General features: G+C 44.8%; 1 protein-coding gene across 7 annotated transcripts in view; it reads left to right on the top strand.

The window, feature by feature from the left end:
• ATP11C (ATPase phospholipid transporting 11C) overlaps positions 1 to 13,435 on the top strand; it is a 170,262-nt gene that overhangs the window by 108,728 nt on the left and 48,099 nt on the right. For all 7 annotated transcript variants that reach the window (XM_049644381.1, XM_049644377.1, XM_049644376.1 and 4 more), the window contains exons 13-18: positions 5,215 to 5,376; positions 5,988 to 6,139; positions 7,160 to 7,231; positions 9,055 to 9,128; positions 11,295 to 11,398; positions 11,836 to 12,017. In XM_049644381.1, the coding sequence (XP_049500338.1) occupies positions 5,215 to 5,376; positions 5,988 to 6,139; positions 7,160 to 7,231; positions 9,055 to 9,128; positions 11,295 to 11,398; positions 11,836 to 12,017 (746 nt within the window). The remainder of the gene's footprint in view (positions 1 to 5,214; positions 5,377 to 5,987; positions 6,140 to 7,159; positions 7,232 to 9,054; positions 9,129 to 11,294; positions 11,399 to 11,835; positions 12,018 to 13,435) is intronic.

The raw sequence follows: 13,435 nt of genomic DNA, 5'->3' as shown, positions 1-13,435 counted from the left end.
GAATGTTAGAGAAATTTGCCTATCACTTCTCCTGGTGATGTGGTTAGAGTATGGGTTATTGCTTTGGAACAGACAGTAGTCCCCGGCTGTTGTCATTTGGGGATAGACTCTAGGGTAGTAAACAAAGCTATTTTGCAAATGCATTTTGTTCCATAAACAGAATTGACCGGTGTTGTCCTGCTGACATTTGCTCGATGTGTTTCTGATCAGACGAATACATGCCTAGCAAGCAGGCTTGTTTATTCCAGTGCAAGAATTTAAATGGAGGCAAAATGTGAGGGCACGCACTCCTCAAAATGCTTTTTGCTTCATATACCAGTGCAGCCCAGGCCGTGGCCTCATTCGTTCTCCAAGCCGGTGCAGGCTAGCTGTCATTCTTCAAAGGATGACTTCTTAGGTGCTTCTCTTATCAATATTGAGAAAGTTTTTCCCTTTGTCTGAATTTACCGTGTGCCGTGTAATGATCTTCACAAGCTGTGGGATTTTTTTTGGCTTTCATTTCATTCTCATGATATTTAGAATGTCAAGGCTGCGGAAATGTCATTTCTATGACTGCGTGATGCAAATTCAGTGCGTGGAGCCACGCGGCTGGAACAGGGCCTCACTCTGGTTTTAAATGGTGCCGACTTACATCTGCACCTCAAAACTCTCTTCCTGAATTTAGTCCCCCCTCTGCCTCTGCCCTTTCTGTTCTTTAGCCAGCCTCTGCCTAAACCCAAGGACGGTCTTAACAACTACAGTCCCAAGGGTGAAAGGACACTCCAGATAACATCTTGTTGAGACCTGACTGCACGGCTCCAGAACCCCCGACTGTGGGACGTGCATCCCACAGAGATACTGAGTCACCAAGGAGAGAACCAGAAACGAATGAACAAATGCTTTTCCCTTAGATATTGTTCCCCAAAGACTCTTTTGAAGGTGACTTCAGCTGCCACGGCTGACCTTACTTAACCTTTTTAAACCAGAAGTTTTCATCCCGGGGACAGAGCTGTCTGAATAGAACTACTTTAGTCCCAATAAAAAGCATCACTCCACGGCAGCATTGCATGCAAAAAACAAAAAAAAAAAAAAATGAGTGATAAGCCACCTCTGGTGAACTTGCCGGGACAGGTGCTTTAGTTGAGCAGATCTGCCTATTCCAGATCCAGGACCTGGACATGGGGATTAACCTCCCTAAGGATGAACATGGCGATAGCCCCAGGGTACTGCGAACAGAACAGCCACCATTCTGCGTGTGACTCCCCAAGCGCGCCAGGGACAGGCAGGGTGTCCAGGCCGGGTCCGCCAAATGGGACTCTTCCTCTTTCTTTCAGATCTCCACCTCAGCAGATCCACATTGCCTATGGGAATGTAATCTTGTTCCTATCATTCAGGCCGTAGTCACGCTGCAGAGAGTCAAGTAGAGCTTTGGGTAACGATCTGGTAAATTTGATCAGTGAAAAGAAACCACAGTTTTCATTTCGGCCACCATGTTGTTCCCCCACCCAAACCTGCCTTTCTCGGTGTGATGGTCCTTTAGTCAAATCACTAAGTTAATAGCCAGATCACTACTTCCATTTATACGGTGTAACAACAACTTGCCTTCATTACCAGCCTAGCTGTGTGGAAACTACCTGAATGAAAATGCAAAGAAGTCTTGAAATCGTTTCCCAGGCCATTTAGCATTCAGTGGACCAGTACGCACAAAATTAAGTGTAACCCGTTTCCTCTTTGGTGAGTCATAATTTCAGATCCGTAGGACTTAATGTTACAAAAAAGCAGTGCCCGCTAGTTCCCATCGATACCATTGCAGACCCTTGCTTCACACTCTTTAAAAATGACCCACGTTGATGTTTTACAAATAGCCCCTTCAGGTCTTCCAGCTGTGCCGAATGGCGTGTCTGCGTAGACACTCTGATTCCCGTAATTCCGCCCAGTTGTTAGCTATTGAACGTCCACTGCATATCAAGAATATGTTGCTGGTACTGAGGTCGCTGTCACAGAGTAAACAAGGAACCCTCGAGTTGTTCACCATCTAGTTAGGGAAACACACGTATCATACTTAACTACAGCGATGTGATAAGTGATCAGAACAACAAGGCCTCCGGGATGATGGAAAGAGTCAGGTGCTGTGCGATTTGGGTCAGGTCAGCAGCAGCGACGATCAGCATCTTCATAACACCTTACAGTTTATAAGCATTTATCATCGTACTTTATTTTCCCGTCTTTTTTTTTTTTTTTTTTTAAGTTCATTTATTTTGAGAGAGCGAGCACGAGCACAGGAGGGGCAGAGAGAGAGGGGGAGCGAATCCCAAGCAGGCTTTGCGCTGTGGGCGCAGAGCCCGACGCGGGGCTTGATCCCACAAAGCAGGAGATCGTGACCTGAGCTGAAATCAACAGTGGGACACTTGACCAACTGAGCCACCCAGCCGCCCCTATTTTCTTAACTTTACAGGCTTGTGCAGCAGGCTGGGTTATTTAAGGTTAATATTTAAACCTCACAGGGATGAAGGGTTTTTTCCAAGGTCACGAAGTTCGTAGGGGTGGAGCCATTAGGTTGAACAATAATGAAAATTTGTTTACCTACAAAATAGATGTTTCAACGTGTTCACGAACCTTTAGCTCAGGGCCTTTTCTACCCCAGAACAGCTGTCTCACTTCAGGCTTCGCATCCATAAAATGGTGGGTTGGACTAGAAAGGAGGAGACTGTTGAAGTCGGGCAAGCAGTAGGCTCTCTGGCTCATGAAACGTGATAATACTTTTGGGGCGCCCGGGTGGCTCAACCGGTTGAGCGTCCGACTTTGGCTCAGGTCATGATCTTGCGGTTCGCGAGTTCGAGCCCCGCGTCGGGCTCTGAGCTGACAGCTCGGAGCCTGGAGCCTGCTTCGGATTCTGTGGCTCCCTCTCTCTCTGCCCCTCCCCAACTTGTTCTCTCTCTCTCTCAAAAATAAATACATAAACATTAAAAAAACTAGATAACGAAATGTGAGAATATTAGTAACAGCTGATCCTGTCCTCCCCCCTTTCCTGAGTATAGGGTACGTAATAAGTAGAGCAGTGGTTCTCAAAGCAGAATCCCTGGACCAGCAGCATCAGCGTCACCTAGGAACTTACTAGAAATGCGCATTCCCGGGGGCACCTGGGTGGCTCAGTGTGTTAAGCATCCAGACTTGATTTTGGCTCAGGCGATGATCTCACGGTTTGTGAGCTCGAGCCCCTCATAGGGCTCTGTGCTGGCGATACCGAACCTACTTGGGATTTTCTCTCCCTCCCTCCCTCCCTCCCTCTCTCTCCCTTTCTCTCAAAATAAAGAAATAAACTTAAAAAAAAAAAAAAAAAGAATTCATATTACCTAGCCTTGCCTCAGAACTGCTGAATCAGAAACCGGGGAATAGAGACCAACACTTCCGAGTTTTAACAAGCCCTGTAAGTGAGTGTGATAGGTGGTACTATTTGATAATTATTATATTAGGGTGTCGTTTGTTGGCCTGTACCTGTGAGATTAATTGTATATAGATCCGTGCTGCACAAAATGTTATATTGTAGGGAAACAATTACATTCTCTCTCTATATATTCTTTTAAGTTTATTTATTTATTTTGAGAGAGGGAGAAACAGAGCCTACGAACAAGGAAGGGGCAGAGAGAGAGAATCCCAAGCAGGCTCTGCGCTGTCAGCCCAGAACCTGTTGTGGGGCTCAAACCCATGAACAGTGAGATGACCTGAGCCAAAGTCAGACACTTAACCAACTGAGCCACCCAGGTTCCCCTGCACTGCAGTTTTTTTTTTTTTTTTTTTTTTTTAACATTTTCTGCACTATAGATTTTTCTAAAGGTTTTTTTTTTTTTTTTTAAGTTTATTCATTCTGAGAGAGAGAGAGAGCAGGACAGGGGCAAAAAGGGAGGGAGACAGAGAATCCCAGGCAGGCTCCAAGCCATCAGCCCAGAGCCCGATGTGGGGTTCGAACCCAGGAGCGGTGAGACCACAACCCGAGCCAAAGTCTGACGCTTAACTGCCTGAGCCACCCAGGCACCCCTGCACTATGTATCTTTGAAACCACCACCTCTGACACTCTTAAAAGATTTCTAAATGGGTTAATGCCCATCCACGTGCAATAACCCAGGACAACCTTCAGGGGAATACGAAGGGAAATAATTCGGATCAGGAAAAAAGCCCCAAGGAATTTTCTTTTAACTGGAAAAATCTAGATGATACAGGAATAATACCACTTGGATTAATTTAAAGAGAGAATTCAAACTTGGCTGGCTAACAGAGCAAAAAAAAAAAAAAAAGGAAGATTGGAATGCTATATTTGTGCCAGTGCTGCTGCCGTGAAAGGCTTTGAAAAATAATTAGAAAGCAACTACTGCTGGAGTTCGTCTCTTTCTCCCTTACATAATGAAAACCTTAATCTTGTGCTTATGCTTGGTCCTGTCAGCCCATCATTTTAACTATTTAAGCATAAATTGCCAAAAAGGAGGATAAAATTGTGGGTTTCCAAAAAGCCAGATGTTATAAATAGAAGAGATAAAAATTGAGATAAAATGGAAGTGCTCAAAACGGTTTATTTTGCCCGGAAAGTTTATTTCCTGGCTTATTTTTTTCCCCATTATTTATGAAAGTATGCTAATACTTTTTTTGCTTATATTCTACTTTAACCTAGTATTATAAACTCCACTGTTTTTTTTTAACTTAGAAAATGTGTTCAGTAGTATCTAAAAATATTCATGGTGTGTGGAAAGAAATTTCATTTATGCTTTTGAACATTATAGACTTACTATGTCTCCTCATTAACTCTTAACATTATTATTTTCCCTGACCGTCTATATTGTCTGACTCAATATGCATTGTATAACAGTGCATTTTACTTCAATCCAGTATATTCATAGTAAATTTTCCTTTTCAAGGAAAAGTTTTGTTACATTCTAATTAATGTAGGTTCCTCTCAAGTATTGTGTGTGCGCGCGCGTGCGCGTGTGTGTGTGTGTAATAAGTGGTCAGTATATTCTTATTTCTACCTTGGACATGTGATACTGTTTCAGTGTCTTTAAAAGTACTTGTTCATTTCCCACTCTTTTCATACTGCCGCTTTTGTAAATTACCTGACATTTGACCAGAAGTCTTATAAAAACGTGCTTTGCTATGGATATGAAAACAGGCCTGCCTGAGAGCTTCACTCAAAACTAATCCCACTGAAGAAGGTAAAACTGCCTATGTGTGTGTCCTTGTCTTTAGGTGGATTATATATTTACAGACAAGACTGGAACGCTCACGGAAAATAGCATGGAATTCATCGAGTGCTGCATAGACGGCCACAAGTATAAAGGCGTAGCTCCGGAGACTGATGGACTCTCTCAAACTGACGGGCCCTTAACGTATTTTGACAAAGCGGATAAGGTGGCGTTCTCTGCGTTGTCACTTTAGCGTGCAAAGTCAATCTAAGTGTTGTTTTGTTGTTTTGACTGCAACTTTCTTGTTTCACTAACGCCCCCGGAAGTTGCAAGCCAGGAGCATTTATAAACAGAATTGTGGAAAATGGCGGTTGGGGAGAAGTTTCCCTTGTCCGTCTGTCCGGGCAGAATCCTTTGTGCTTTGTCTTTAAAAATATGAGCTGCTCCAAGGATAATGTCTTGTCAAATCATTCAAGTCCCAGGAGCGTCGAGACATTAAATGAACCCAAGTCTCCCCTGCACCTGAGTTGTTGCCAGATTGTGAATTCGATGCCGAATGAGCTCTTTGAGGCCATAAAGAATCCGCCGATTTAGCATTAGGTGGCACGGTGGTAGCCTGAAGGAGTTAACGCAGCCCCGGGGGTATTTTCCTTGAGAACCGGGGATGCTGTTAGGTACAAGGGAGGACAGCCAGCTCATTTGAGTATTAGAGATTTAGAACTTTCAGTTTGCTGGAGGTGGTAACATTTTCTCACGTCGGTACCTTTTCTCTGTTCACCGACTACCAAGTGATCCAAGGGAAGATCATAGAGTCGTTTTTCTGTTCCTGATCCACAGAACCGAGAAGAGCTCTTTCTGCGTGCCTTGTGTTTATGTCATACTGTAGAAGTTAAAGCAAGTGATGCTGTGGATGGGCCTCCCGAATCAGCGGAATTGACGTATATGTCCTCTTCGCCAGATGAAATCGCTTTGGTGAAAGGAGCAAAAAAGTAAGCGTTTCTGTTACGCTAGACCTAAACCAGTAAGTTCTAGAGATCGAGAGATCTGCTGCCCAGCACTGTACGTGTGGCTGACGTACACACGTACTCCGCACTTCAGAATCTGTTAAGAGGGGAGGTCCGCTAAGGGTCGTGGACCACAGACAACACAACACCAGTGGGTCACAAGGCGATTTTGAGACGTGTCGGATATGCCTCTTAGCCTGCTTGTGGCGATGATACTGTGGCTATTTTCGTGCGTTCGGACTTCTCAGGTTGCACGCGTTAAGTATGTATTGTGCTTTGCGTATCGGTCAGACCTCAATAAAGCTGGTTTAAAAACCTCGAGATAAGTTGTAGAGAGATACATTAGCATTTTTGAAGACCAAAAAAAAAAAAAGAGTAAGCACTTCTTGTACTGCTCCGGAGAAAGTGAAATCACAGGAGGACCAGAGTGGTTTTTCCTGTTTGCTTCAATAACCTTATCTTATAAATATTCTTTACCAAAAACCCGAACTGCTTTATCTGAACGTGTGTGAAAAATTCCCCAAACCTAGCCAATTAAGACCAGAAAGGAAATAGCGATGCCTAGCTGTAACTTCCATTACTATTTATGCATGCCGGCCAGAAGTCCAAATGTTCATATTATATTCTGCGAATTACATAACAGTGGCTACTTTCTGTACCACACATGTTATTTCTGAAGTGTTCGCAGCAATTTTGACGTCACTCTGTAACTGACAGCCCCGTTTTACCCTTGAGGCCTGAGATCATTAAGTGGTTAAAAGGTCACCCGATGTGTTAGCTACAGAACTGGAATTACAAATTGCCTCTTCCTATGGTTACAATTCATGACTGGGCTTTGACTTCCTCGGTGTTTTCATCTCAGCTGGTACAGAGAAGTCTGGTTACGGACTGAGATTTTTCACGTGAAAGAGAAGAAAATACTAAACAAGTATGAGTAACCCCAGCGCAAGGGACAATTAATCGCTCTTTAGAGATACACAGAGGTCTCTTTGTGTGTTTTGACAGGTACGGGTTCACGTTTGTAGGAATTCGGAATGGCCATATGAGAGTAGAGAACCAAAGAAAAGAAATAGAAGTGTAAGTAGCCCTGCGTGTTCGATGTTTATCACTTCTTAACCCCACGGTCCCCCGTGCGACAAAGGAATCTTACTCGATGAAGGCATAAGATGCCGCTGTCCCAGCTCAGAGTTTTATGTAAGTGTAGTTGGAAAGAAGACATTTCTCATAGGATGCTAGAAACTGGGACTTGAGGTGGAAATTATCCCCATTTGGCTCACATATGGGTCCAGTAGCCTGAATGAGAGTCTGCCTGGACTTTGTTTCTGAAATTTAGATGCCAATTTTAGGCCTCCAACACATGCTGTAAGAAAAATCCATGAACATGTAGGAAACCTGCTTTCCGGAACCCAGCCACTCTGGGGTGGCAGGCCAGCCAATCATGGCAGCTTTGATGTCAAAAACTTTGTCTCCTTCTAGGTGCCCAAGTGTGAGCCCCGGGGCGGGTACCCTGAGGCAGCAGTGTGGCTTTGTTTGTTCTTCTCTACAGAGATCCCAGTGAACAAAACCACCTTGGCTTAATGGCAGATTTTAATTAGGCTCTGTGATTAATCTGAATTCCTTCTTCTGAACTTGAAATGTAATTAGCTTACGTCATTTCCATTCTGGCCCCTAGCATCTCGTGAGACCCATCTCGGAAACCTGTAGTAGGTACGGATGTGTTTGGGGAATGTGCCCCGTGGGGAAGCGATGCGTAGAAGCCGGAGGAAGGTGCTTTGGCCTGACTGCCAGGAGCCCGGAGTCATTATTAGAGTCCAGATTCTAGCCAGTTCAGAGCAGTGCCCCTATCTGGTCCACACCGAATTAATACTCTACGTGTAGGTATCCCGTTCATACACCCCATCCCAGAACCAGTGACCCGCTCGCTCCCATCAGGAAACAGCCTTCATAGTAACTATTGGTAGGTGAAATACTTGCATCCAAGTTGTTTCTCTTCAAAAAATATTTCCCCATGTTTTTGCAAGTAAGTCTTACTTTTACTTTTCTGCATTCTCTCCTCTCCTTAATAGCACAGATCTGATCGTGTCATTCTACTGTTTTAAACCCTTCAGTGGATTCCTGGCGCTCTTAGGATCAAATTCCAAATCTCTGAAATGGCCCACAGTGTTCTCATTTCCCAGCCCTTGCTCACCCCTCTTTCTGTTCCCCTATCGACTAGATTTCAAGCTTTAGTGAACTCCTTCATGTCCCCCTACCCCTTTGCACATGCCCTTTCCTCTACTCCGAATGCCATGACACCCTACCTTCATCATGTCACTCCTGCAGAACACAGCCCAGGCACTGCCTCTTCCAGGAAGCCTTCCTGCAGATGTCTTCCTTCTGTGCTTTCCCATCTCCCCTGTGACTCCCTTCACTACATCATATGGCAGGTGGAGAGGTAATCACCTCATGACCCTCTGCTTCCTTTCTCATACGGTGAGCCTCTCGAGGGAAGAGACTCAGGCAGATTCTTGTCTGTTTTCCGGTCCCTCGCATTGTGCTCGACACACAGGAGGCACCCATAGATGATTAAGATAATTGGCAGAGCGGGACTATTCCTAGACCCCTCCAGAAATGGCTTGGTCGGGCAACTCTTTGCGCCCCATTCCTACATGGTCGCTCGCTCCTTACCATTGTAAGTCACGTAATGAGAGGATACAGATATCCCTTAACTAACACCTGTAGCCTCTGACCCCATGTTCCAAGCGCAGAAAAATTTCAAAGACAAAATGGAAAACACCAGCTGTGCACCCAACCAGCAGCCCTTACCAAAAGGGGGAAGTCTATTCAAGACGTTCCTGTTGTGTTTTATTTTCCCCATGTGATCTAGGTGTTTTCTTTTTCTCATTTGTCTTCTCATAAAGGTACGAACTCCTTCACACCTTAAACTTCGATTCTGTCCGCCGTCGTATGAGTGTAATTGTGAAAACTCAAGCAGGTACACATTTTAAAGACTTGGCTTTTTTTCTCTTTTGCCGTTTGTAGCGTTGTATGTTGAATGAGGTGTTTTAAGAAAGGAAAACATTTTACATAGTGTGTGATTGCCTAAACTCCTGCAAAGCAGGAATTTCTGTATATGCCTTAATGTATTTATTTTTATAACGTTTATTTTTGGGAGAGAGACAGAGCTCGAGTGGGGGGGAGGGGGAGGCAGAGAGAGGGAGGGAGACCCAGACTCCGAAGCAGGCTCCAGGCTCTGAGCTGGCAGCACAGGGCCAGACCCGGGGCTCGAACCCATGAACCGCCAGATCATGACCTGAGCCAAAGCCGGACGCTTAACTGACTGAGCCATCCAGGCACCCCATTAGCAGTAGAATTCTTGAGTGTAGAGAGTTGTTGGCTCTCCCTGCCTGATCTTCCTCATTTCCCACTGCTTCATACTTCCTGGGAACAGGCAGGCTAGGGATGACCCAGGTCCAGACTGCTGGGAAAGGGTTTGTGGCTTCACTGCAGCTCGCTGGGCTCTCTGACAGAGTGCGGAGGCTTGCCCTTTTTGCTTTGGAACCGGTACCATCATCCCAGGAGTCCCCATGTCTTCTGCAGGAGCCATGGTGGCCGAGATACCTTCTGCTCCGGTTGAAAGAGAGCCATGGAGGAGCACTCCTGCCTCATTTGCGGGCCCTCAGATGCGTGCGTGCGTGCGTGAGAGAGAGAGAGACTGTGTCTGTCTGTCTCTGGGTAGTTTTTCAATTTTCCCTTGATTTCTATCCTAGTAATTTACTTTTCGGTGTTCAATCTGCCCCACATCCCTTGGTGGGAGAATGGGAAGATAGAGACAGACCCTTGAGGGAACATTTCCCACTTTATTCATACTTTGTGGTGTGACTGCCAGGTCATGAAATCGATTTCATTATGCGAGTGCAGGATCTGCTCTGTGACTTTTAAACCCACTGTGGATGTGTGAGGGGAAATGTTTTTAAAAGCCGCTGAACGTTTGAAATACTTGGTATCCTTACCGGTAATATATACGTGCACGCACGCGTTCTACCGCAGATGGCGTGGTGGCCGGGGGGAGTGGTCTGCCAAGGGTCTAGACCTCAGAGCTGCACTTCCTTTGAACTTGTTGAACTCCGCACTTTGCCTTATAAGGGTGAAGTGTCTTTCTTCATGCTCACCCTTGCCTACCTTGCCAGATGCATGGGTGATCTCAAGCCACGCTCGTACTCGCACTCTACAGGGCTGTTTTCCAGTTTCCATTAAAAAAGGTCAAGCCACCGTTTTTAATTTTTTTTAACGTTTATTTATTTTTGAGAGAGAGAAGGGGGGGTGGGCAGAGAGAGAGAGAGAGAGAGAGAGAGACAGACAGAATCCGAAACCGGATCCAGGCTCCGAGCTGTCAGCACAGAGCCCGATGCGGGGCTGAAACCCACGAACCGCAAGATCATGACCTGAGCCGAAGCCGGACGCTCAACCGACTGAGCCACCCAGGCGCCCCCAGCCACCGTTTTTAAATCAACCTCTAGTGTTTTCAAAGTGATTTTATCTTATTTGCACTTGGATTTAGCCCTTGACACCTGTAGAGGCCGTCCGTGTGGGCACTTTAGACCAGGCTTGACCACGTTGTCAAAGAGAATTCAGAGGCAGCTTTTTTTTTTTTTTTAAACGTTTATTTATTTTTGGGACAGAGAGAGACAGAGCACGAATGGGGGAGGGGCAGAGAGAGAGGGAGACACAGGATCGGAAGCAGGCTCCAGGCTCCGAGCCATCAGCCCAGAGCCTGACGCGGGGCTCGAACTCACAGACCGCGAGATCGTGACCTGAGCTGAAGTCGGATGCTTAACCCACTGAGCCACCCAGGCGCCCCCAGAGGCAGCTTCTTGACACGAGCACGCTCTTCCATGATTCACTGAAAGGAAGTATATTTTAACAGAGCTACTTGCGTACTCGGAGTTATTATTTGTGTACATATTAGTCTTAAGAGGTAGTGGGCATTGTCCTGAGAGGTTAGAGGTCAAGATGCCTCATTCCATTGGGGTGAGCCTTGCTGGGCAGACCCGGGGTCCACCGTAGCTGGGTGGGAGGGGCCGCCAGGAAGGTATCTGTTCTTCAAATCCCAGTGCCAGTCTGACGATTCTAAGTTGAGTATTTTGGTGTTTTATTTTAGGAGACATACTTCTCTTTTGTAAAGGAGCAGACTCTGCGGTTTTCCCCAGGGTGCAAAATCATGAAATTGAGTTAACTAAAGCCCATGTGGAACGTAATGCTATGGTGAGCCTACACTCCCCCACAAGTGCTAGAGGTGGCTGTTTTGTGGGATTGCTGCTTACACGTTTAAATGAATTTTAGCATGTTTATGGTCTATCTTTACATTTGGGGATTTAGTAATACTATTTTCCTTATTTTAACGGAAGACACTATCCTGGAGCAAGTATCCATTCAGAATATGTAGACTTGGAGTCTTCTCAAGAATTTTTGGTTTGTGTTCTGCGCCCCCCCCCCTTTGTTTTTTAACCCCAAGAGCTATTGTTTTGTTGTTCTGAACCTAATTTGAACGTTACCATTTTAGTTGCAATCTGTTAGTGTATGTGTTTTACTAAAAATATATCAAAATTTCTCTTCTGTACAGTGAAGCAAGAGTATTTAAAGAGGGTGTGGGGGTTTTTCCAATTATTTGGAAATAATTTGGGAAATAACTTCGCTTCTAGGACGGGTATCGGACACTTTGTGTAGCCTTCAAAGAAATCGCTCCAGATGATTATGAAAGAATTAACAGACAGCTCATTGAGGCGAAGATGGCCTTACAAGACAGAGAAGAAAAAATGGAAAAGGTTTTTGATGATATTGAGACAAATATGAATTTAATTGGAGCCACTGCAGTGGAAGACAAGTAACTACACAGTGATATTCCTGTTATTTTAATGATCGGTCATTTAGGGTGGTATCTGTCCACATTGGTAATTTATTCTCAAATTTTGAAATGTTTTATTCAGGTCTGTTGATATACCAGATTTTGAACTGTTTGTGGGAATAGGTTTGTTTGGAGAGGGAGGGAAGAAGGGGGGGGGGAGAAAGAGAGAGAGAAAGAGAGACAGAGAACATGAGTGGGGGATGCGCGGCCGGTGGGGGGCGGGATGGCAGAGGATGCGAAGCGAAGCAGGCCCTGCGCTGACAGCAGAGAGCTTGATCCAGACACGGGGCTCGAACTCGCGAACCGTGAGATCACGGCCTGAGCTGAAGTCGACGCTAAACTGGCTGAGCCACCCAGGCCTGCTGGTGATGATTTTTGTTAAGTATTTATGGCTTAGAAGAATGAATCTGTCATCTCTAAGATCTTCTGAATGTTTGCAAAGCCATCCGTTTATTTATGCAAATATTTATGAAATAGTCTTGAGATGTCTAGAGAGCTTTGTGCTCGAGGCATCATTTGAGCTCGTGCCTGATAGAATTGGTAAGACTCTGACAGACAGAAATGAGCAGAAAGGAAATTCAAGTTAGAGCAAACAACATAGGAACTCAGTCGAACCTGGTTTAACAGGCTAGAGCGTGTTTTTGCATACTTTCAAATAATTTGCTTTAACTCTACAGGCTGAGCTCCACTAGACATGATTGTAGGGCTCCAGCATTGATCTGTCTGAAAGAATAAGTTTTAGACTCTTAATATTTTAGGAGTTCTTCAGAAATTATAAATGCAAATTATGAGACTGAACCAAACAAAAATTTACACATGCATATGTATGTTTCAGCCACATTGGAAGATACTGAAATTTTAATGGGATTCATTTAGTCTAATTTCTTTGTCATTCTCTGGCCAAAGGCAACTCAAAGAAAGTATTCTTCTGTCCTTACCTTCCAGATTTATGCTTAAATTGTCTTTCTGGATGGTCGGCTTTGCTATTCTTAGAGCTCCTCAGCAACGGGGATTGGTTAACTTGCTTCAATGTCTCGTTAGAATGTGTTTGGCCTTTTCTGTTTTAAACCATGTTAACTATTTGTTTTGGTGAGACATGAAATATAATGGAATACGTGAAAGTGGCAGTGAATAAGAATGTTTGGTGAGTTTATGAACATTTTAGCTAAGAGTGATGATTCTCAATTCCGCCATTGGATACCAGCTCCCTAAAGAGATGTCGTGAGCTCTTTCAAACCTCACTGTTGGAAATTCGTTTTAGTAAGTAAAACTATGCCCGATATATCAGAAAGAGTAGAAGATATATAAGAAAACCGACCGACAACATGTCAGGACTCCAGAATTGCTGTGAATCATAAAGAGATTCTCTTTAGCAAGGCTTCTTGCAGAATCTGTGT

The sequence above is a fragment of the Panthera uncia genome, chromosome X, assembly GCF_023721935.1.
Source record: "Panthera uncia isolate 11264 chromosome X, Puncia_PCG_1.0, whole genome shotgun sequence".
Lineage (NCBI taxonomy): Eukaryota > Metazoa > Chordata > Mammalia > Carnivora > Felidae > Panthera > Panthera uncia.
This window is presented reverse-complemented; position numbering and strand designations above follow the sequence as displayed.